Source organism: Bidens hawaiensis, unplaced genomic scaffold (assembly GCF_021521415.1).
Source record: "Bidens hawaiensis isolate Kalapana, Puna unplaced genomic scaffold, B.hawaiensis_p1.1 tig00033626_1, whole genome shotgun sequence".
Lineage (NCBI taxonomy): Eukaryota > Viridiplantae > Streptophyta > Magnoliopsida > Asterales > Asteraceae > Bidens > Bidens hawaiensis.
In genome coordinates, this window is record NW_027495785.1 from 140,523 (window position 1) to 165,164 (window position 24,642).

The 24,642-nt window shown below is 42.3% G+C and overlaps 1 protein-coding gene and 1 pseudogene across 2 annotated transcripts; one reads left to right on the top strand and one right to left on the bottom strand.

Moving 5' to 3' along the window:
• The first annotated feature begins 901 nt into the window (after positions 1-901).
• Positions 902-3,091, top strand: LOC143585209 (photosynthetic NDH subunit of lumenal location 1, chloroplastic-like). Its single transcript, XM_077067047.1, has 7 exons — positions 902-1,011; positions 1,111-1,198; positions 1,932-2,015; positions 2,136-2,209; positions 2,293-2,487; positions 2,566-2,662; positions 2,767-3,091. The coding sequence occupies exons 1-7, from the start codon at positions 964-966 to the stop codon at positions 2,868-2,870; spliced, it is 690 nt and encodes a 229-aa protein (XP_076923162.1). The 5' UTR covers positions 902-963; the 3' UTR covers positions 2,871-3,091.
• Positions 3,092-3,116: 25 nt separating this feature from the next.
• Positions 3,117-23,601, bottom strand: LOC143585208 (ABC transporter B family member 6-like; annotated as a pseudogene). The gene is made up of 11 exons (XR_013144518.1): positions 23,108-23,601; positions 9,672-9,726; positions 9,381-9,556; positions 9,079-9,279; positions 8,733-8,992; positions 8,354-8,664; positions 8,044-8,264; positions 7,049-7,389; positions 6,155-6,961; positions 5,081-5,321; positions 3,117-4,432 (listed from the first exon to the last, which is right to left on the bottom strand). The product of XR_013144518.1 is annotated as an ABC transporter B family member 6-like (transcript).
• Positions 23,602-24,642: the final 1,041 nt, after the last annotated feature.

The following is a 24,642-nucleotide window of genomic DNA, read 5'->3' on the forward strand; positions in this document are numbered from 1 at the left end:
CGTTTAAATTAAAGGGTTGTGATTGCGTGTTTTTGGCATCCCTTTTACTTTACACGATTCAAAAGTCACATTCATGAGACTTGAAATATGTGATTGTACATTTTCTTTCTCTCTTTTCAGGAACCATCATATTTATTTGAAAAGTGGATACCGCGTTACGCCTAGTCGCCTTTGCCCGGGATCACACTTACAAAGTAATAGACTTTTCATCATTCCACTTATCAACTCTTTTGTGGTTTTAGAATTTTTCCATTTATAATCTCTTTTATTATTTTAGGAATTCTTAAGATTTTAAAAATATATCTTAGCTCTTTTGGGATTTAAGATTCGATCCTTAACAAACTTATGTTTAAATATTAACTATAGTAATAAAGAAAATATTCTAATGTTAAACAAATCTAATGAAAATTATAAATTCGGAATTCAAACACTTGAAATAATACATAGCTAGAAATGTATAAATTAATAAATTGTATATTCAAGCATTTCTGGAGTTATTATTTACAGTCTAGTTAGTTTAATGAATGCATACATACTTATATATTAAGATTTTAGAAAGTTATGGTATAAACTATACAGTTTACTTAAAAAATTATTTTATACAGTTTAAAAAGTATGTAAAACAAATAAACCAGCTATTTAAAATTTTAGAATATTTTGGTATATCCTAAATAACTTAAACAGAATTTTATAAGTTTAAATATCAAAGTCTTGTTTTAGACTTTTACTCCAAACCATATGAAAAAAAAAAGTATATTAAATGAACAAATTATTGGAGATAGAAAAAGGTGAAATAAGACAATTCCAATCCAACCTACAATCAGTATCCACACATGTTATATCCCTTCATCAAATCACATAAAAATAAAATTAAAAATAAATAAATAGTAAATTTCACTTATATATATATATATATATATATCAACCAATTCAAGCAAATAGCTTCTTCCAGAAAACACAAAAATGGCAGTTTCATCTTTTTCATTCTCATCTGCAACCTTATCCAGAAGGGTCAGTCATAAATTCAACTTTTTTTATTTATTTAATTCTTTTATCTGTTGGTTGATACAATGCTAACAGTCTGGTTTTTACAATGTTGAGCATTTACAGGTGTATCTGTCATTAAAGCCTTCTTGTTCTACATGTTCTGGGCCAACCATCATTGCATCTTCAAGGGATGCATCTACTGATGAAGAAAGTAAGCTGCTTTGTTTATTATAGAGTATGGCATAATATTATTATTCCTGCATGTCCATTGGTGTAATCTGTTGAGTAAACAATTCAAGTTTATGATTTACAATCTAACTACTTAAATGAGTAAAGGTGGTTATTGATAGATGTGTCAAATGGGTAAACCAATAAAAAGCGGTGCTTATGGATAGACGTGCCAAACGAGTAAGACGCAAAATTGGTGCTTATCGATAGACGTGTTAAGTATGTAAGACGACATGTCCAATAGGTAAGACAGAAAATTGGTTCTTATTGGTAGATGACTAGATGTGTCAAACAGGTTAGACGGAAAATCAGTGGTTATTGATGCACATGATAAATGCGTAAAAAAGAAAAATTATGTTCATTGATAGACGGCTCAGAAGAGTAAGGCAGAACATTGATGCTTAAAATGGGTAAGACAAAAGAAATAGCGATAAAAAAACAGGTCTAGTGAGAAAATCGTTCGAAGTTATTTATGATCAGTTATTTATAACGTTCAAAGAAGTGTTGATTAACATGCTCCTTTTGACCCGTGCTTACGCATTACCCATGTCAACATTACCTGACTTGACCCGTCCGTTTTGACACATGTAGTTAGTCCATGAGTTTCACACAAAAGTCACCGCAGCATCGTCAATCAAGCTTTGGATCATTCATAAATCATAACTCCAAATATCAAGATTCTAATAATTCAAACATGAAAATTTTGTTTGAAACAGGATCAGGAAATTGCAAGAGAAGATCACTTCTCATAGGAGTTGGAGCTTCAAGCTTATTGCCAACAAAATTGCTATTGGCTCAAGGTATGCTACCAAAATAAAAATATTCTCGTGTTGATTTTTCGACCTTAAAATATCCAAATTAAAAATAATCGACGTATTTGCTCATTATTTCTAAACTTCTTGCATTGTTGATGCACACAGAAAAACCACCAAACTATGAAGAATTTGTTGACTTACAAGATGGTTATTCATATTTGTATCCCTCAGATTGGAGAGTAAGTTGCAACACAAAACTGCAAATTTAATGTTTCTCCTTAACAGAATATAACCTTTTACTCACAAACATAATCTTTTCCAGGAATTCGATTTCAGAGGACATGACTCTGCATTCAAGGACCGGTATTTGCAGCTACAAAATGTAAGACTTAGCTTCATACCAACCACCAAAACAGACATCCATGAGATGGGTCCCATAGATAAGGTGGTAGCCAACTTGGTGAGACACGTGTACTCGACACCCACTCAAGTCCCAGATGTGTTCGACATGCAAGAGGTATGAACCCTTTAAAAACGTCACGTGCAGTTGTTTGTTCAAGAATCTTGACAAACGGTCTGTTTTAATGCCTTGCAGAGGACCACGGATGGTAAAAACTACTACACGTTTGAGTACACACTAACGTCTCCAAACTTCTCTCGAGCAGCCTTTGCAACCATAGCAGTTGGAAATGGTAAAACACAAACTTCACCCATGGATAACGAGTCAAAACATGTTTAAATTGAACACTTATTAATGTCCTATGCATTATAAATAAACGTTGAACTCCTGTAACAGGGAGATACTACACTCTAATTGTTGGAGCAAATGAAAGAAGATGGAGAAGGTTTAGAAATCAGCTTAAAGTGGTGGCGGATTCATTCAAGGTGCTTGATATCTAATGTATGTATATTTGGTTTTCGTAAGTGCAATGTACAAAGCATAAATTACACTCTTAAAGCTGCATGATTTATCCATCCCGCGACATTTACAAATGTACAAAACAGTCCAATAATCGAAAAACACACAAAGAAGGAAAACAAGCGATTCAACACTAAATTCTATGATCAGCAAATCAATATATCATGGAAACTCAGCAAAGATTCTAACCTGTAAATGCCGTGCCTCCAAAAGAATAATATGCAATCTAAAAGCCACCATCATCACCACCACCTGTCGCCATCCATACTTTACAACTGAAGTTAACAAGCCATGTGTATTATATCCATTTCTTCTACATAAGTCTATGCTGACGTATACCCTTTCCAAAATGAGGTTGCATTAACCGAACATACAAACCATTTTTCGCCATTAAAGAATCGTGGGACCCATTTTCAACAATCCGACCACCATTAAGAACAACAATGTTGTCAACATGTCTCATCATAGCAGCCCTATGAGCTATAAGAATGGTTGTTTTATTTCCCATGACTAAGGTATCAAGAGCCTCTTGAACTACCCGACTTGACTCTGACTCGATTGATGAGCTGGCTTCATCCAATAATAAAATGGGTGCGTTTTTCAAAACAACACGAGCGATTGCAATCCGCTGTTTCTGACCCGGGGTTAAATCCACACCCCTCATTCCCACATGGGTGTCGTACCCGTGCGGTAAGTTGCTGATGAAATGATGAGCATTTGCTATTCTTGCAGCTTCTTTAACTTCCGCCTCGCTGGCATTATGTCTCGCGTATATAATATTTTCACGAATCGTTGTCGAAAAGATTATAGGTTCTTGTTGAACAACACCAAGGTGGTTTCTTAACCACCTTAAATTAAACTTCTTTAAATCCTTACCGTCTAACATCACCTGACCAGCAACTGGATCATAGAATCTTTCTATCAACGATAATATCGTGCTTTTCCCAGATCCCGAGACTCCAACAACCGCCACTGTTTGACCGCCATTGACTTTGAGACTGAAGTTGTTTAGTACAAGGATCTCAGGTCGAGTCGGGTAAGAAAAGTCAACATTTTTCAACTCAATGCTTCCATAAACATTTGGAGGCTTTACAGCAGCGGAATCATCCGGCTCGATTTTTGGTACTCGATCGATTATGTCGAAAACGGATATTAAAGATTTTCTTCTTTTGAGAATATATGGAGCCAGACCGAATGGTTCCACAAGGGCAAAAGTAGCAAAAGAAAACACAGCGTACTCTTTAAGAGCAGTTGGGAGATCCGTATAACCGTTTTTAAAGCAGAGCGCGGTATACCATAACAGAACAGCAATGCATGCAAAAAGAAGAAACTGTGAAAACCCGAATGCGAAACCGATAGCTATTCCATGAAACAAACTTTTATAATATATCTTGGTTAACTGCAATCTGTAAAGCTCCATAACTTTATTACCAGCACAAAATGCAACAACCGTGTAGATATTTCTAACCGCATCCTCAAGAACCAATGATGCTTTCCTGTGCATTTCTTGTATTCCCTTTGAAAATCCAGCTAGCCATAATTTCTGTAAGTTTTAAAATTTTATAAAGCATGTCTTATATACATGATTTAATGGTTCATTTCTAGGATTTATGTCATATATACCCTACCAACTTGAAAAAACTTCGTATATACACACATAAACTTTAATGAATTTTTACTTAATGATCATTCTACCAATCTCATCATATTTGTTTAAATCCTATTTTTATTTGAACTTTGATCGGCATTGATGATAAGCAAGCAAACCGAACTGTAGTGACTCCTCTTTTGTTCTATGGACGGTAGAAAAATCGAACAATCGTATCATAAAATCGAACCAGATATAATAGTATGATAAGCAATCTAATATTCTGAGAAAATAATTGTTTATTGGTAAAAATAAATACACAAAATCAAGTCAAAAATGGATTTAAAAAAAAACATTTAAGCTAAAAATGGGCAAATAAAAAAATTGAAGTTAAAGATGGCATATATAAAACCTTAAACTTTCGAAAAATAAAGGTAAACCGGTATTTGTTAGATTGTTTTTAATGAATTGGATATATTAGATATTTTAACCACTTTGTAAGAGCATATATGATATTTTTAGTCTTGCATGTGTATATATGATATTTTCCGAGTTTGTAGGGGTATATATGAAATTGCCTCTAATTTAAATAAAAAACATTACCTGAGCAATGGCAGAAAGAGTTAGAACTGGTAGCGTGGCTATAGCCACAAGAGCCAAACGCCATGTAGAAGCATTCCTATTATTATTGCAACGATAACTGCTGAACAGTCTTGAATTAATATAGAAAGCCGGTTACTGAAAGCTGCTCTCACAAATGTTGCATCGTTTGCTAATCGCATTGACAACGTGTCAGCACTGTTTTCTTCTTCATCAAACCATCCAACTTCATTCCTTAGCATTGCTAATAAAAAAAATAGTTATGTTACAGTTCGGTTCAGTGAACTCCATAACGAGTCAAAACAGCTCACTTTGGGCTGACCCACAACAGTTTGTCCAAAGTTATTACTTTTTACAAAATAGCTTATGTGTATGCCTGTAAACGAACCGTACGTTCAGTGAACCTTTCGTGAAACGTTCAGCGGGAAGTTCGTTTATGTTCGTTTATTTAACAAACAAACAAACACAAACAACAATTTATGTTCATTAGTTAAACAAACGAACATGAACACAAGTTGCATCCGTTCATATTTCGTCAACTTCCGTTTATGTTCATTCATTTATGTTCGTTTAAGTTTGTTCGCTAATTAAAAAACCTAGGTCTACTATCTAATGTTAAGATTAAAAAATATAACCAATTACAATTTAGTCTAGTTTGGTAAAAATTTTAGGCCTTTAAATAGATGTTCACATTTACTTTTAATCGGTGTTTGCTCAATTATGTTCATCCATCTATCTTCGGTACTTCGGTTATGTTCATTCGTTGGTGTTCATTTGCGTTCGCAAACCGTTCGTTCATACTGTTAACGAATGAACAAAAATGAACATGAACGTGTTCATTTCCTAATGTATGAACACGAAGAAGAAAACTGTTTGGGTCAAAAATCGGTCGCTTGTTTGGTTGAAGTTGAACGAACATGAACCGGCTTGTTTGTGTACATTCAATTCATTTACAGGCTTGCTGGTGTGTATTAAATGTTTACAAAAACTATACTAACCATACTTCTTTGCATTTGGCAACTTTCAACCCGTTTGACCCATTACAGATTAAGGTATTAACTCAAATAGATTACTAACCAGAAAACATCATTCTCCTAACACGTTCAGTCATCTTCTCCCCCATAATACCAAAGTAAAAGTGTTGCAAAAAGTTTGCAATTACAGTCACAATGCCCATGCAGGCGATGATTAAGCACCACTTGTCCACATCATTGCTTATGTTAATACGCCTGTTGACTTCATTTTTATAATATTCTGCCACTATTAAAGCAATCACATAAGCAAGAAGAGGGTTAAAAGCACCAAATATTACAGCACCGGTGCTTCCTAAAACAGCATAAAGCCATTCAGCTAAACTCAACTCTATAAGTCTCCAAATTGATGGTTCCTTTTTATGTTGTTTTTCCTTCACGGGTTGAACTTGAACCTGAACCTGAACCCTAGTTGGTTTATCAGTAAGTTGAGAGTTATGTCGACTATAAGTTTGTGAATGTGAACGTTCGCTTTGGGGATCAGAAGTTAAAAGTGGTGAAATTGGTGATTCGGGATTTGATCCATGCGATGTTTGTCTGCGGATAGCGTGAATATCAAGTTTTGGTAATTCTGGTAAATTTTTTTTCAAAACTATCTTGTCTATTAATTGATGGTTCGTTGTCTGTTCCATTTAGTGACAAACCGTTCTCTTTTTCAGGGCTTGAAACTCTTGGTGATTCGTGCGACCCGTATGCAGAATCTTGAACCCTTGATGTATGCAGGTTTAAAGCTCGTTGGAGTGATGGAGATTTGGCAAATTTTGGAGATGTTGGTTCTTTGAAGCTTCGGTTTTGTGAAGAATCTTTTTCAAGTTGGGAAGCTGTAGTGTTGCTGTAGTTTCTCACTGGCATCCTACAATAACAAGCATGTATTCAAACCCGTTACATATAATTGGAGATTTTTTTTGTAATAAAACAACGGTTGTTATTTGAGCGGTACCTTCTTGGGAGTTTAGCAGCTTCTTCACATCTTAGAAGCTCTGCATAAAGCCCATCAGAGGCGACTAACTCATCATGTGTTCCAATCTCCATTAACTGACCGTCTTCCATAACAGCAATAAAATCAGCGTTTTTTATTAAAGAAAGCCTGCGAGCAATTATGATCGTTGATCTGCCTAACATCAACAGATCCAACGCCTCCTGAACAGATCTTTCAGCTTCAAAGTCTAGTCCACCTGTCACCTCATCAAGAAGAAGAATAGATGGATTTAAAAGCACTGCCCTTGCAACTGGCAGCCTTATTTTCTGCTCTTCTGTTAATGACAAATCAGCCCTACCTACCTGGAAGTAAAAAAAATATATACATTCAGTTTTCTTAGAATTTATAGTTAAAAAAAACACAAACACACACACAGAGCCTTAATTAGAATCCCATCTAGGGATGTAAACGAACCGAACAGAACGAGACCTTGTTCATGTCCGATCGTTAAGCATGTATCAGAGAAACGGACGGTTAACGAACACATAACCGAATGGAAATTCTTGATTGTGTTCGTTCATTAAGGAAATGATTTTGCTCGTGTTTGTTTGTTAACTTCATAAACGAACATATATTAATTTGAAATGTAAAATTCAACATTCTTAAACTCAAGAACTAGACATAATCACCCAAAGGGCCAAAGAAATATAAAGTACTTGACATAACTATATGAAAATACTTGAAATAATAAACTAAAAGTTAAAAAATAAAAAATATAAAAAAAGAACCTTTAATAACCAAACATAAACAAATAAACATGAACAAACATAAAACAAGTGAACAATAATAAGCGTAAACGAACACATTACTGAATGTTCGCAAACAGGACCTCAGTTCATATTCGTTCATTTAATTAATCGAACAGAATTCCTTGTTCATGTTCGTTCATTTATTAAATGGATGGTTCACGAATGATTCGCTGAACGTTCGGTTCGTCTACAGCCCTAAATTCTCACCTGGGTATCGTATCCCTTTTCGAGTGAGGTGATAAACGTATGAGCATGAGCAATTTTAGCAGCATCTTCAATTTGAAGTAACGTGGCATCTCTACCATAAGCAATATTATCCCTAATGCTCAAGCTTAATAAAGCAGGTTCCTGAGTAACTAACCCAATTTGGCTTCTTAACCATTCTAGTTTCAGATTTTTAATATTCTCACCATCCAAAAGCACTTCGCCTGAATTATTTAAAAAAAAAAGAAGATTAATATAACGGATGGCTTTAACTTTTAAGAAAGAATTATGAAAAGATGAAGCAGTTTAATACCTAAAGTAGGATCATAGAACCGTTCCATAAGTGGTATAATACTACTTTTACCAGAGCCATTTCTACCAACAAGTGCAACTGTTTTCTTGGACGGGACAGTTAGGTAAAAACCACTTAATATAGGAATCTCAGGGCGAGACAAGTAACTGAAATACACATTTCTAAACTCGATGGTCCCTTGGACAACAGCAAGAGTGTTTCCATTATGATCAACGGTGGAGGATGAACGACTGATCATTTCAAAAAGTCGATATGCTGCGATTCTTCCTTGTTCAAATGAATAAAAGTTCGTTGCAGCTTGATTGAGACCACTATGGAAAATAAATGGCATTACTGTAAATGTGAGTATGAAAAAAGAAAGAAAAAAAATGATGCTTACAGGCCACTTAAGATGATAGCAAACATAGCGGTTACAATTTCTCCACCGTGAGCTTTTCTATGTGTAACCAAAAACCTTCCAACATAAAGTTGCAAGGCACAAGAGCAAATTGCAAGGCCGTATGTGAATCCAAGCCCAAGACCTTGCACGAGACTTATTAATATACCGTATCTTAATGTAGCTTGTAATGAAGCTGCATAAGAATACTTTGCTAATGTTTCATTTGTAAAAGCATATAAGGTCCTTACATACGAAACTGCCTGCAAAATGAAGAGTAATATTATAGTATTACCACTGGTGTTCACTCGACCTAAGGGCAAAAGGGTAAAAAAGGAAATGAGGTAACCTGTTCAGCAACACCTGCTGCTTCAGCATATGCATCTTGAATATGCTCAGCAAGCCTATGAAGAAATATATTTGATATTCCACCTGCTGCCACAATAAAGGGACCGGTGGCTAAAGTGAGGAGTGCAATTTGCCAACAGTTTATGAATCCAATTGCAAGACCACTGAAGAATGTAGCCATGTTATGAATATAGTTTCCAATCTGCAGAAATAGAACTAATAAGGTATATATCAAGGCACTACATGCTAACCCGCATAAGTGAATATTGATTTAAAAGTGTGAAGTTACATCTGATAACCTACTTTTTCACTAAGGGCAGATTGGATTAGCAATACATCACTCAACACTTGGCTCACAATATCTCCATTGTTCCCATAAGTGTCAAAGAAACTCATATCTTGATTAAGTAGAACTTGAACATATTTTGACCTGATTACAGCAGTCTGCCTTTCTCCAGTAAGAATCCAACATGAAACCTCTGAATGCCATAAAAGAATATTATTATTATTATTATACAATGGTAAAATGATAAAAAAGAGCACAATTCAAATGCATGTGAATAAGAATTGAAAGTAGTTAATTAGACTATATACCTATCCAACCAGCTACTAAAACACCACCAGCAATATAGACAAGGGTAAGAGCAAGCTGCAAAATTTGTGAAACAGTCACTTGATAGAAAAGAAAAACCAATGTTAATTAAAAAATGAAGTTATTAGGGGTCATTATAATTGACACGTCATCTAAAAATCAAACTAAATAATCCATCATGAAACCTATGAATGCCAAAAAGTAATAAAACAACAATAACGAATGCTTAATTACCTTCCAGAAAAAAAAATAACTATATAAAGACACTCAAATAAAAAACTATGATAGTCAACTTCTGCCTCGATCTCTCTAAACAAACCATGCATCTTCGTAGTCTATAATTAATAAAGAAAAATAAGAAGCAGGGAATTAAAAAGACAGTGAAGGCTGAACATGAAAATAACTCATGTAGGCCTGGCATACAAAAATTACAGTGTCTGATGCTTTGATTGAACAAAATTTGAATATGCAAACGTGATAAGAATCGTCAAAACCCAAAAGGCAATAAGCTGCCAAATAATTCTCAATGCAAGTGCTATGCTGCATGAAGGTTGATGAATTCATTCTTTTGTTGAGCTTCAGCAAACTACTAGAACTATATCAAGTTAAACACATCATTATGTAGTATAATCTAAATTCTAAAGTCTAAACAGAGCAAAAAGTATAAACTGAGCAAGGCCCATATCCTTCCTAAGTACCACTAATGTTGTTTTGTAAGTCCAACTTACAGCTAACACCAGCTGTAAGAAACAGATCCTTCCTAAGAAATCAGTGTGATGTCTTAAACTAGGATTTATTTAAACCCGTCTTGAAGTCTTCAACACAGGTGCTAATACGAAACAGATGTACTTGAAACAACTAGGTAGCCAAAAGTACATGAAATTTAGCAATATCATAAGCCACGTTCCACTTTAATCATCCCAAAACTAAACCTAAACCCTAAGTTGTTGCTATAAACACTAAAGTAACATAAGATCATGCTAACTTATCATCACCAGTTTGGGCTAACTTATCATCACCAGTTTACAACTGCAAGCTCTAACTTTAACATGCAATAATCATCCCAAAACTAAACCTAAACCCTAAGTTGTTGCTATAAACACTAAAGTAACTGAAGAAACACTAAGTGAACCCACGGGCAGATTATAGATAATCTGGGGGTTAAGTAATGTTTCCCACGAGGATGAGGTCCAGCAGAGAAGGTTGTTCTTCAGGGGACCTGCAAAACAGACACCGTAAGCTCGTCACTGAGAAGGGGGGGGTTCCTCCTTGTGACCACCCTCCGGCGTGAGAATCAGACTAGATTGCTCTGAATATAAGTGTATATTAAGAGATTGCTAGATAAGATTGAGATATCAGATGATGTCCTTACCATTCCAAGGTGTTGGAGTATTTATAGCCGAAGGTAGGTTTCCTAGAAGGTACAGCCGGCTGAATAGTATTCATGTTCTACCAACAGTGGACTACGCACAGGCCATGCTGGTTGGTGGATAGGCTACGGCCAACAGTAAAGGTCGGCTGTATACTGTTCCTTTACTGCCGGCTACGCACTGTTCCACCAACTGTAGGCTGCGCACGTCCCATCGTAAGGGTTGGTGAGTAGGCAGCGGCTAATAGTGACAAACAGTACTAGAGGGTGCTCCTCCTCGTATTGTTGTCGGTGAGCTGTCACCCTGTGATTGGTTCATGGGCTGCTCTGGTCAAATTGTCTGTTCCGCCCATACCTTAGTAGGTATAGTACGAAAGACCTTCCAGAAGCATACGGACTGGCTCATTTAGGCGGGAGTATTCCCGCCTTGCTCATTCCTTCATGTGACTACTGAAGTAGCGAATGCCTTGTGCGTGTAGCCTTGCTGTTAGTGCGGGTAGCCTTCCCTGATGGCTTGTATCCGCAGCTGCGGGAACAGGCGGGGTACTTCGCCATTGGGAGGCTTTCCCAGCGGGTACAGCTGGCGTACTGCGCGTAAGGTTCTCTGAGCATGGTGGGCCCTGCTGGAGCAGTTGGTTATTGCGCAGACGTCCCTATTCAAGGTGAGTCTTGCGGGTCCAACTGGGCTCTGCTGGGACCTACCTCTTCAAGTCCCCCCAGTCCAATGTTCTTCTCATGAATTATTAATAAGTGAGGTGAACTTTTGGACTTAGCAAGGAGTTTTTGAAAAGGGTTTAGTTTTTCGGTTTTCCGTGGTGATTCTTCCCGCGGTTTTCCTGATGTCACGCAGAAATTCCCGACTTTTCTGCTTGATCTTTGGGTGTGAAGCGGGTAGGTTTGTAACCTCCTCGTACGTCAGGAGCGTTGAGTCCCACTTGTGTGGATTCTCCGTGGGGTTTTGGTAGTTTTCAACATACTGATCAACTATGCTAAAACCACCAATCCCATCATGGAGTTTCGAACAATATAGTTCTCGACGTTCCCGTCATGCGGGGATGTTATTCCCGTTCCCGCCAGCATGGCCCAGAAGATCCTTCTTGGTTTGAATTCCCTGCAGAGTGCTAAGTATGTGAAGGGTTTTGCCTTGACACTGTACCCGCACTTGTCTTACGGTTACTTTACTTCCAAGGTATTCCTGGCGTCAATTCCCTGCGGGTGCTAAGTATGTGAAGGGTTTTGCCTTAACACTGTACCCGCATCCGTCTTACGGTTACTTGGTTGCCGAGGAATTCTTGGCTTCAATTCCTTGCAGGTGCTAAGTATGTGAAGGGTTTTGCCTTAACACTGTACCCGCACCTGTCTTACAGTTACTTGGTTGCCAAGGTAAGGGGTATTTTCCCGCTTACTTTTGAATCTTTTTGAATTTTGAATTTTGAAATTCGAAGAGTTGGTGGAAGGATAAGAACAGTCCAAACCTCTGACACGTCGTGCGACGGTTTCTTCTGACTGTGTCAGGACGTGCAGGAAGTTATGGTGACGTGACAGTACATGGTCATTCCAGACGCTTTTTCAAGCGCGTGGGCGCGATTTTTCGGGCGCGTGGCCGCGAAATTAATGGTATGCGTCCTGTCAACAGCTGTTGCCAGCTTGCTTTTTGCCACGTGTCATAGTTTCATTGCACCTTCGTTTTCTCTCTCTTCCGCATTAATTTCATCGCATTAATTGCGATTAGTATATAAAGGGGGAGAGGGTTCTTTGTAATCCACACTTTCACTCTTCTCTTCATCTTCTTTGCGATTTCCGGCGAATACTCACCTTTTCAGGCAAGCATTCTCCCGAAATCGTTTTCTTCTTTTTCAAGATGTCTCGTGATCTCGAGTCTACAGCTGACGACAAGAGTACTGCTGGCGAGTGCCAGTGTGCTCTGCCTGGCGATCTGTATCGGTACGTCGTCAGGAAGTTCATGCTCGAGTCTCTCGAGCCTGAGTTTCCTGAACCCCATCAGACGGTGTACGATGCCCCCAGAGGCAAGATCGGGGTTTATGCTGCATTCTTTGTTTATGGGAATCTTAGGTTCCCATTGACAAAGTTTGTTTACCGTGTCCTTGAGAGGCACGGTGTTCATTTGACCGAGTTGCACCCCATGGCGATCGCCAAGATTCGCCACTTCGAGTGGGTGTGCCGGATTTTGGGCATTGAGCCCTATGTTGACCGCCTGATGACCTTCTACACTTGGAGGTGCATCCAGGGGTGGTACACGTTGATAACCCGGATCAAGGGTTTGAAGATTTGCGCAACCGAGCGCAGTCTTCGCGCTTGGAAGCGGGAGTTCTTCTTCATATCCGCTCGCGCCATCCCCATTGCCATGAAATTCAAGAACGGGCAAGTACTTCCCAGCCTTCACGCCTCCAACTACGAGGAGGCGGAATGGTTTTCGAAGATATCCCGGGTCCAATCTCCGGTTTACCGGTTTGCGGAGTCCGGGATGGTGATGTTTGGGATGAGCCGGGTGTGGAAGGAGGCGGATGCGCGAAAGATTCCGATCGTCCTCGAATACGGTTCGAACTCTGTTCCTTACGGTATGCTTTATTTCTTTTTGTTGATTCTGAATTTCTTCTAACTTCTTTCCTGTTTATTTCAGAGGGGAACGACTTGCAGTCGCTCCTGAACCCGCGGGAGGCTGACGGTCCCGCTCGGATGGGTACTCGTGCTCTGGACGAGAACGAGTTGCCCATCCTTGAACAAATGGCGGATCGGTTCGTGGAGGTCTATCCGCAAGGCCATGAGATCCTTAGCTCCCGTCGGCCAGGTAAAGCCCTATTCGACCCTCGACCCCTCAATGTTGAAACCTCTGCTGGAATTCCTCTAATCGTATGTTCTGATGAGGAATCCGCAGATGGTCCTCCGTTGGTGCGGAAGAAGAAGGCTGCCGGCGGGAAGGGGAAGGAGAAGGTGGCCTCCACAGCCGATCCAGCGCCTCGGTCTGACTCGGAGACCGAGAGCGAAGAGGTGGCGGGGAATCCCGGTGGTGATAAGATCACCATTCCGGAGGCTGTGACAACTGTCACCGAAGGGCCCAGGATGACGACGGTGACCGGCGTGAAGAGGCCGGCTCCATCGGGTTCGTCCCCGCCTCTCCGTACCTTTAGGCTCAAGAAAACCCGTAATTACAAACTTCCTTTATCTTTAGCTTCATAGTTTAATGTCATTTTAACACTTGTCTTCTTTACGCAGGCGTGGATGTTGACGCATTCCAGGGTGGAGCGCAGAGGAGTACCTCTCCGCCAATGACGGTAGGCTTGGTCAGCCTTCCTGAGGCGACGACCCAGGCGCCTGCGCCTGCATCCGCTGGTTCAGTCGCTCACTCCTTTGAGCCGACTGTTCCAGCTGTGATGACGTCACCGCCGGCTGTGAGTGCTATTTTTACAGCATCTTTCACCGAGCCGGCGGTTACTATTGCTGCGGATTCTGCAGCGGCCACTGCGGCGGCCGCCACCATGCCTCCTCCGTCATCAGCAACGACGGCCGATCCTTCAGGTATGCATGGGGCGTATCGCCAAACCTTGCCACCTTCCCATCTGCCTGACCTCTTGGATGGATTTCCCTTGGGTTCAGGTGATGGGTTTGGCGGCTATCGGCCTGTTATTGACCCTACAGGTGCGTAGGGTTCTTTTGGCCTATTTTGTATTTTTCAATCATCTTTTCCTAACTGTTCTTTGTTTTTTGCAGTGTCGGATTCCAATGAAGTGTATGCTCCACGATGGAACATTCGCCGAGGAACAACCCTTCGCACACCTGTGGAGTGCGTGGAGTGGGCTCGTCACGCTGCTCCCAGTGGTGCGTTGGGGGAAGCCATGGCTAGCTACCAGGAGGGTAGGCTAAGCAATGAGCTTCGGGTTCTCCTGGCCCGGATGCAGCCGCGCGTCGAGCTGCTTTGTCGTGAAAACGACAAGTTAAAAGCAGCTCGCCTTCAGGAAGTAGCTCAGGCGCGGGCTGTCCGGGAGGAGAATAGGAGGCTTTCCGCCGCGGCGGCGGAGAAGGAGAAGGCGTTCAAGGCCCTTGAAGTCGAGGTTCAGGCCCGTCTCGAGGCTCGCTCCAAGGCTGCCCAAGCTGTTAATGAACAGCTTCGGCTGGCTAAGGAGACTGCTAGGAACGCGACTGAAAGGGCCACCAAGGCTGAAGCTGTTGCCGAGCCTCTACGCGTGGAGAATGAAGAGCTTAAAGCCAAATTAGAGGCTCTCCAGCAGGCTCATGATGCTTTGGCGATGGAAGACGCGAAGAAGCTCCAAGAGATCCTGGACCAGAGGGGCGTGCTTGACCATACTGAGCGGAAGCTAAAGGGCGTCGAAGAGGCTGCTGCAAAGGAAGTGTTGCTTGCCAACCTTAATAAAAGTGAAGCCGAACGCGCCTGTACCCAAGCTCAAGCCGCCCTCCAAGAAACTCTGGTTGCCAAGGAATGGCTTCTTCGAGAAACGTTGTCTCGGGTAAGTCTAACTTCATGTCTTCACGCTTTTCTTTATAAATAGAAAAGGTTCTGATACTTGTATTTTTTCTTTGTAGGTTGTGCATCGGGTCTTCTCAGAGACGTCTTATGACGATGCTATGAGCGCAGCCCTCAACGCTTATCATGAGGATGGGGAAAAGGCCGGCTTCCTGCTTGGTCTAGGGTTCGTTGAGAAAGGCATCCCGCCTTCCAACTTCCCTTTGTACGATGTGGATACTGAAGCTATTTACGACCAAGCAGTGAACCAGTATGCCGCCTTCTCGCATCCTGTGGTGGAGAAGGTGAACGAAGTTGCTGCTGCTGATGATGGGCTAGCTATTCTTAAAGCCTTCCTTGAACCACCACGCTCTACTGATGGAGCGGGTCCAAGTGGAAGTGGTCCTGAAGCTTGATTCTGAAGATCCCTTTCCACCATTAGCGTAGATTTTTGCTTTTGTATAGCTTTGTAATATTTGAATTTGATGAAATAAAGATTGTGTTTGATCTTTGCCTTGTTTATTTTACGCATGTTTTGATCTAACTTAGTAATTTCTTTAGTACTTAGATAAGTTAACTTTTTAACGTGGTAAATTATAAGTTTGTTTCGCTTCCTCTTTCATGATTGTGCGGGTATGACCGTCACTTACACTTAGTAGGATGGCTTAACTTTACTTATATCTGACCTGCGTGGAAGTTTTCCTCATCTTTTCCTTTGAAATTTTCTAAGTGTTCAGAATAAGTTAACCTTTGAACGTGGTAGATAGGTTGAAGTTTTGCTTCCTTGCTCGTGATTGTGCGGGTAAGACCGTCACTTGCACTTACAAGGATGGCTAAACTTTACTTACATCTGACCTGCGTGTAGGTTTTCCTTATTTTTAGCGTTGTGTTTATGCGGGTTTTGCCGCCTTCCACACGTAACGACTTACTTCTTCCCCCATTTATGCGGTGAATACCGGCACCAGTGTGGGAAGTTCATAAGTATAAAGGTAAGGCTATCAACACATTGTGAAAGGAGAATCATTTCCATTAGAAGTGGCTCTAGGCCTTTTCTTTACAAGTTTGGAATTGATCTACATATAACATTTGCGTAATTGAGCTCCGTTCCATGTTCTTGGGATGGGAGTGCCATCGAGCCTTTCGAGCCGGTATACGCCCTTTCCCAGGACTTCTTTAATAATGTATGGCCCTTCCCAGACCGGGGCCAGCTTTCCTGGGCGTTCTTGGTTCGAAGCCTCGTTGTTACGCAGTATGTAGTCTCCTAGATTGAAGTTGCAGAGTTTTACCCGCGTGTTGTAGTACTTTTGCATTTGTCGCTTGTAGTTCTCTTCACGCACTGCGGCTAAGTCTCTGCGTTCCTCGGTTAGCATAAGGTCCAACCGTCTTTCCGCATCATTGTCTTCTGGCTGAATCAAGACCCTTGGTGAGGGTAAACCAATTTCGACCGGGACCATGGCTTCAGTGCCATAAGTGAGACTGAACGGGGTTTCTCCCGTACTGGCCTTTTTCAGCGTTCTGTTTGCCCAAAGGACGTGCGGAAGCTCGTCCACCCAGCCGGATCTGTGTTCCAAGAGTCTTTTCTTTATGCCTTCGACGATGCTCTTATTTGCTCTTTCCACCTCACCATTACCTTGCGGGTGTGCCACTGAGGTAAAGGTGTGGGTGATTTGAAGTTCTTTCAGCCACTGTTGTAGCTTCTTGTCAGCAAAGTTGGTGCCGTTATCGCTCACCAAATTCTGTGGAAGTCCAAAACGACAAATAATAAATTCCCAAATAAATTTTTTGATATGTTTCGCGGTTGTTTGGGCTAAAGGTTTTGCTTCTATCCACTTGGTGAAGTAGTCGATGGCTACCACTAGGAACTGAACATTTCCTGCTGCTGTAGGAAATGGGCCTGTCACATCGATGGCCCACTTCTGAAATGGCCATGAAGAAGTGACTGGAACAAGTTCATTCTTCGGGCGGTGCGTGTTGGGTGCGTAAAGCTGGCAAGACCTGCATTTTCTGATGTATGCCAGTGCATCCGTATGCATCCCCGGCCAAAAGTATCCCGCGTTGTTTAGCTTAGCTACAACAGCGCGGGGACCTGCGTGTACTCCACAGATGCCTTCGTGTACTTCCCTTAGGAGGTAGTCAGCATCTTGGTTGTCCACGCATCTTAAGAGTGGGCCAAGAAAGTTACGTCTGTAAAGGATGTCATCGATGAGTTGATAATTCAGTGCTTTACAGCGTAGTTTTCTTGCCTGTGTTTTGGACTCCGGTAGTGTACCTGCCGCAAGGTATTTTATTATTGGTGTCATCCACGTTTCCGTGCCGGTTTGGATGACGCAAATTTCCTTGTGCGGGACCGAAGGTGTCTCGAGGAGTTCAATGCGTATATCCTTTCCTAAGTGGGTGAAGGCTAATGATGCAAGCTTGCTTAACGCATCCGCAGATTTGTTTTCACTTCGCTTGACGTGTATGACTTTGCAGTCATTGAAATCGCGCATAAGGGATTTTGCTTGTGCGAGGTACAGGGCCATTGTGTCGTTCACGGCCGTGTACGTCCCGTTGATTTGATTGGCTACTAACATGGAATCCACGTGGGCTTTCAAGTTTTTCACTCCCATCTTACGCGCAATTCTCAGCCCAGCCAAGAATGCCTCATACTCGGCTTCGTTATTCGTACTTGGAAAATCCAGTCGAATAGCGTAAGTGTATTCTTGGCCCGCTGGGTTGGTTAGCTTTAGCCGTGCGCCTGAACCCTCGTTATTGGCTGCCCCATCAGTGTAGAGTCGCCAGACATCATTGATGTCTTGTGCTGGAGAGGGTTGAGCCTCTTCCTGGCACTCTTTTTCCCGCGATGCAGGCACTTCTGCAATAAAGTCGGCCAGAACCTGGCCTTTTATGGCTGGTCTTGGCTTATACTTTATCGCGTATTCTCCCAACTCAATTGCCCATTTGGCTAGGCGTCCCGATAACTCGGGTTTGCCTAGAACGTTTGCAAGTTTGAAGTTGGAGAGAATGGTGATTGGGTGACCCTGGAAATATCGTCTTAACCTGCGTGAAGCGTGTATAAGTGCTAAGACTAATTTTTCGAGGGTAGAGTACCGGGTTTCTACGTCTGTTAGGATACGGCTGACATAATAGATTGGCATCTGGATGCCTTTTCGCTCTACTAGCAGGACTGCCCCGGTTGCGCTATCTGTTGCGGAAAGGTATAGGATTAACTCCTCTCCCGCTTCTGGTGCTGTGAGTGTTGGGAGTTCGATCAAGCGTGACCGAATCTCCTGAAAAGCTGCTTCCGCTTCTGGTGTCCAGCGGAAGTGCGTTTTCTTTAAACAGTTTCTCAACGTTGACACGAAGGGAAACGACTTATCTGCGTGGTTTGCCAAAAAGCGATTAAGTGCCACTAGTCGTCCATTCAGTGTCTGAGCCTGTTTGATGGTAGTAGGTGATTCCATTTTGATAATGGCTTCGACCTTTTCAGGGTTCGCTCTGAAGCCATCTTTAGTGACGATGACCCCCAAGAACTTCCCTTCTTCCATTCCAAAGGCACACTTGCTCGGGTTGAGCTTCATGTTTATCTTCCTGAGCGTGTTGAAAGTTTCTTCGATGTCTTTCAACATCGCTTCTGGGTCAGGGCTTTTGATGACCAAGTCATCCATGTAGACTTCCAAGTTCCTCCCAATTTGGGTATGAAACTGGTTGTCCATCAGGCGTTGGTATTTGGACCCGGCATTCTTAAGTCCTAATGGCATCATTTGGTAACAAAATGTGCCATCGGGCGTCCGAAAAGCGGTTTTGTCCTGATCATCAACGGCCATGTGGATTTGATGGTACCCCTTATACGCGTCCAGGAAGCATTTAAGGCGGAATGGTGCCAACGAGTCCACCTTAAGATCAATTTCAGGTAACGGATAACAATCTTTGGGGCATGCTTTGTTCAAGTCTTTGAAATCTATGCACATGCGCCATTGTTTGTTATTCTTCGGTACCATAACGGGATTTGCAACCCAAGTTTGATATATACTAACGCGTACGATGCCTGCGTCAAGGAGTTCCTTGATTTGGGTTCTACACGCGTTAGTTTGTTCTGGCCCCATTACTCTGCGCTTTTGTACGATCGGCGTAACAGCCGGATCGCATTTGAGCTTATGCTCTGCCTTACTTCGGGGTACACCAGTCATGTCAGCTGGTGTCCACGCAAAGATGTCAGCGTTCTTTTGTAATAAACGCTTGAGTAAGGTGCGTGTGGGATCAACAATTGTTGGGCCAATGGAGACGGCCTGGTCCGGGTACTTGCCGTTGAAGGCCCATCTTTCTGGTTCGGTGATGGTTGGTTTAGCCATCTTTGGTTTGGGTTTAGATGAGACAGATGCGATGCATACCTGGGGAATGCCGGTGATCATCGCTACACCCTCAGCTGTTGGCCATCCCATCATGCCGTGGACTGAGGATACCACGGCGTTGAATCTTGCCATCCCGTCTCTCTCGAAGAGAATGTCGTATGTGTGGTGTGGCTTCCTCATCACGACAAAGTCCACATCTTCTGTGCGGGAGTGTTTCCCATCTGTAAGAGTGACGTGGAAAGATAGGATACCCAGGGGGTGTTTGTGCTGCCATCAAACCCTTCCATCGAGGCGCAGATCGTTTCCAGGCGTTCCTTGTCTTCGTCATCTAGCTTGTCGAAGAACTGCCTGTACATCACCGTTGACGAGGCGCCGTTGTCAGCAAGAGTGCGAGAAGTGATGTAGTGCCTCAGCTGGCTTTTGATGACGATAGGGCCTTCTTTGCTGGGTCCTCCTGGCACTCGCGGGAAGCGCACCTCAGCTTCCTTCCACGCACATGGTTCTGGCGTTCGCCTTTTTCTTCCTCTGATGTTACCATGAACCATGTTGATGCTGATGTCAACGGGCTTTCGTCCGTTGCCTCGGTACCGGTTGTCGTTCCGTCCTCCCTTCTTGATTGATGCCACCAGGTGTGCCAGTCTTCCATCCTTGACGAATGCTTCAACAATATCCTTCAAGGATGTACACTCTTCCGTACCATGACCTTTTGTCCCGTGGAAGTCACAGGATTTGCTCTGATTCGCATTAGGTCGGTGCCGGATCACTGGAGCTTTTGGCCACGGTAGCTTTTCAGTGGCAAATATCTCCGTGACGCTTTTGGTGAGTGGCGTCCACCGGTGCTTTTGGCTTGAAGGGTGTGTGTGATTTCTTCCGCCAACAAGGGGGTGAGAGCTGGATGAGGTGTCAAAGTTTACCCTTGACTGCCAGATACCTAGCTTCCTCTTTTTGTTCTGCCGGGCGATCCGGACATTGTTCTCTCTTGTCCTCTGCGTGTAGAGGTGTGTACTCTGGGGAAGATCCCTTCCCAGTTGCTTCTCCGTCTCGGCAAAGCGCTTGGCCGCCGTCATGATGGCATCCCATGTTGATGGCATGCCATCCTTACCCGTCAATGTGCGGATAAGCTCCGGGTATTCGGCGCCTTGGATGAAAGCGGCGCGAACAAGATCTTCACTTATGTTGCCGAGACTTAGCTTTTTGGAGTTGAAACGGGTGATGAAGTCTAATAAAGATTCATCCTCCTCTCTAACGCAGTTGAGGATCGTCCACTGTTCTTCAGTATATTTCCTCTGTTGGCTGAAGTGCTGGCTGAACTTGTTCTGAAAGTCCGCCCAGTCATATATGTGGTGGACCGGTAAACGATCGAACCATGCCCTGGCCGCTCCAACCAGAGTCATCTGGAACATATAACACCACGTGGGTTCCGTCCAGTTACTGACGGTTGCCCCCGCAATGAATCTGTTCAAGTGGTCGTCTGGGTCGGATAGACCATCATAAGTGCCAATGTTGGACATTTGTTTGGCACTTCTCGGGGCGATTGCTTCCGCAATGTCCCTTGCGAACTTTGACTTTCCTGCATTTGTAGCAGTTGGCCTAAAGGTTTTGGAGAAGTCACGCGGGTTTCTTTCCGCATTCGTTGGTTTAAAAGCTTCCCCAAAATTCCTTTTCGGCTGGAAGTCCGTTTCCTTACGCTTCCCTTTCGCCTTATGGCGAGGGTTTGCGTCGGTATCGGATTCTTCTCTCTCCTCGTCTGAGTACTCGCACTCGCTGTTCATATTGAGCTGTTGGCGAGTACTGCCGAATTCGTCAGCCTGTTGAACTGAACGCAAGCGTTCATCCAATTCAGCTTGGAACTCTCTTTGACGTGCTTCGGCCCACGCCTTCACTTGATCTAGTGTTTGGCGAGGGGCCCTCGTTCGTTTTTCCAACTGGGCATCAGTGAACCCCAGTGGAATATTTACTGCACTTGCCCCGGCTTGGGTAGTCGGGGTAGTGTTCGGAAGATTTGTATAACCGCCGGTGTTCCCCCCAGTTGCTGGGGTTGTGGTTACCGGGGTTTCTTGGTCGGTTACTGGCCTTGGGACCGGAGTAACGTTAACCATTTCTTCAGAAATTTTTGAAAAAACTAAATTAGTTCTAGCTTTTATGCACGGATGGCGCCAATGAAGAAACACTAAGTGAACCCACGGGCAGATTATAGATAATCTGGGGGTTAAGTAATGTTTCCCACGAGGATGAGGTCCAGCAGAGAAGGTTGTTCTTCAGGGGACCTGCAAAACAGACACCGTAAGCTCGTCACTGAGAAGGGGGGTTCCTCCTTGTGACCACCCTCCGGCGTGAGAATCAGACTAGATTGCTCTGAATATAAGTGTATATTAAGAGATTGCTAGATAAGATTGAGATATCAGATGATGTCCTTACCATTCCAAGGTGTTGGAGTATTTATAGCCGAAGGTAGGTTTCCTAGAAGGTACAGCTGGCTGAATAGTATTCCTGTTCTACCAACAGTGGACTACGCACAGGCCATGCTGGTTGGTGGATAGGCTACGACCAACAGTAAAGGTCGGCTGTATACTGTTCCTTTACTGCCGGCTACGCACTGTTCCACCAACTGTAGGCTGCGCACGTCCCATTGTAAGGGTTGGTGAGTAGGCAGCGGCTAATAGTGACAAACAGTACTAGAGGGTGCTCCTCCTCGTATTGTTGTCGGTGAGCTGTCACCCTGTGATTGGTTCATGGGCTGCTCTGGTCAAATTGTCTGTTCCGCCCATACCTTAGTAGGTATAGTACGAAAGACCTTCCAGAAGCATACGGACTGGCTAATTTAGGCGGGAGTATTCCCGCCTTGCTCATTCCTTCATGTGACTACTGAAGTAGCGAATGCCTTGTGCGTGTAGCCTTGCTGTTAGTGCGGGTAGCCTTCCCTGATGGCTTGTATCCGCAGCTGCGGGAACAGGCGAGGTACTTCGCCATTGGGAGGCTTTCCCAGCGGGTACAGCTGGCGTACTGCGCGTAAGGTTCTCTGAGCATGGTGGGCCCTGCTGAAGCAGTTGGTTATTACGCAGACGTCCCTATTCAAGGTGAGTCTTGCGGGTCCAACTGGGCTCTGCTGGGACCTACCTCTTCAGTAACATAAGATCATGCTAACTTATCATCACCAGTTTGGGCTAACTTATCATCACCAGTTTACAACTGCAAGCTCTAACTTTAACATACAATCATTTATTCACAACACCTATATTAATTTCCTAATTAACTTGCCTCTTTAAACCTATCGAAAACCACATCCACGCCTTCGCCTTCACGAACCAGCACCTGCACAATTTCGCAAAGTAATGCAAGTAAATCACCAATGCCGTCCCATGCGCCGCAGCCGCAACCGATCCAACAACCATAAGCACCCAATCAAACCGATCAGCATACACAAACAGTTTCGAAAACGGCACCGCAGCCGGTGGCGGCTCGATCTCCTCCACCTCCTCCATATCCTCCTCAGCTTCAACAGGTACAGCATCCGGACCTGCTTCCATGTACGGCGACGGCGACTCCGGCGGCTCCGAAACCTCCGATACCGGCGTTAGCGGTTGTAAGTGCGGCGGCGATAAGCCGAACAAGCCTCTGGATACCATCATATTGACAGAATTCACAAATTTTGACCTAGAATTAGGAAATTAAAGTTACGAAACCCTAGAAATGAGGTAATAAGTATACAGTGAGTGAATTTGAGTTTTAGGTTTGCAGTTTTGGTGTCTAATTTGGCACGCATTTGGGGGAAGACTGAGTTGGACCAACTCGGTCAAAAAAGGTGTGACGAGAGAGTTGACTCGTTTTGCTGGAATTTTTGTATAGTTTAATTAATTAGTTAATTAATTTTCACGTTCTGGTTTGTGTGAGGTCATCATACGCCGCCGTTCGTCATTTTCGACCCTTTCTATAACTTTATGGTTTCTTCCACAACGAATTGAAAATATATTATTGAAAGCAAAAAAAACAAACTTATTTATTATGCGAGAAAAGAAAAACAGGAAGACAGGTATATTTACTAAGTGGGGAAAAAAAAAGAGTAAAAGTAAATGAGAGCTTAACGAAATTATGACAACTTACACTAGTATTTACTTATTTATGTATTTAAAAAAATAATTTTAAACAGTTACACGCAAAATAGTAATTTTATGTTTTTTTAAATAACGAGAAACACAATACAAAAATAACTGGTCAATGAAATCCTCATGTTGTGACGGGATGTAAAGCTCAATTTCATTTATACTAGTGTTACCCATGAAAAAAAAAAGAAAAACAAAATCTTGTTGCAACGACAAATCCGGAATTTTATAAAATTTCATGTTTTTAAGGCTATAAGAGGAGAAAAAAGGTAAGTGAAAAATGAAATTTTGAATCAACTTTGATTAGTTATGCGTATGTTCTTCGTTATCCTATACTTTATCACGTACAACTCGGATCTGAATACACCAACAAATATATAAAACATCATCTCTTAAAAGTTTACTGCACAGTTCTAAGAGAAAAAGAAGAAAGTTATAAACAGGTTAATTGTCAAAATCTGGCTAGAGCGAAAAGAAATTACAACACGAAAAGAAGTTGAAAGTATAAAGTTTTAATGATGATAAATGAATACTTAAAAGTTTGGGGTATCCCTGTTATTAAATGACGAGAAGCCCCACCTTACTAACTTTAACATATTTGAATGCATACACACGATTTTATATATTAAAAACCACACCGTACTGCTCACGTTCTAAGGTTATTAGCTACTTTTGAGTTTTGACTACACAACA

Bases quoted from the DNA above. Each gene is read 5' to 3' on its own strand.
- LOC143585209 (XM_077067047.1), top strand. From the start codon at position 964: ATGGCAGTTTCATCTTTTTCATTCTCATCTGCAACCTTATCCAGAAGG. The intron at 1,199-1,931 runs GTAAGCTGCTTT...TGTTTGAAACAG, and splicing joins TGCATCTACTGATGAAGAAA to GATCAGGAAATTGCAAGAGA. The intron at 2,016-2,135 runs GTATGCTACCAA...TGATGCACACAG, and splicing joins AAAATTGCTATTGGCTCAAG to AAAAACCACCAAACTATGAA.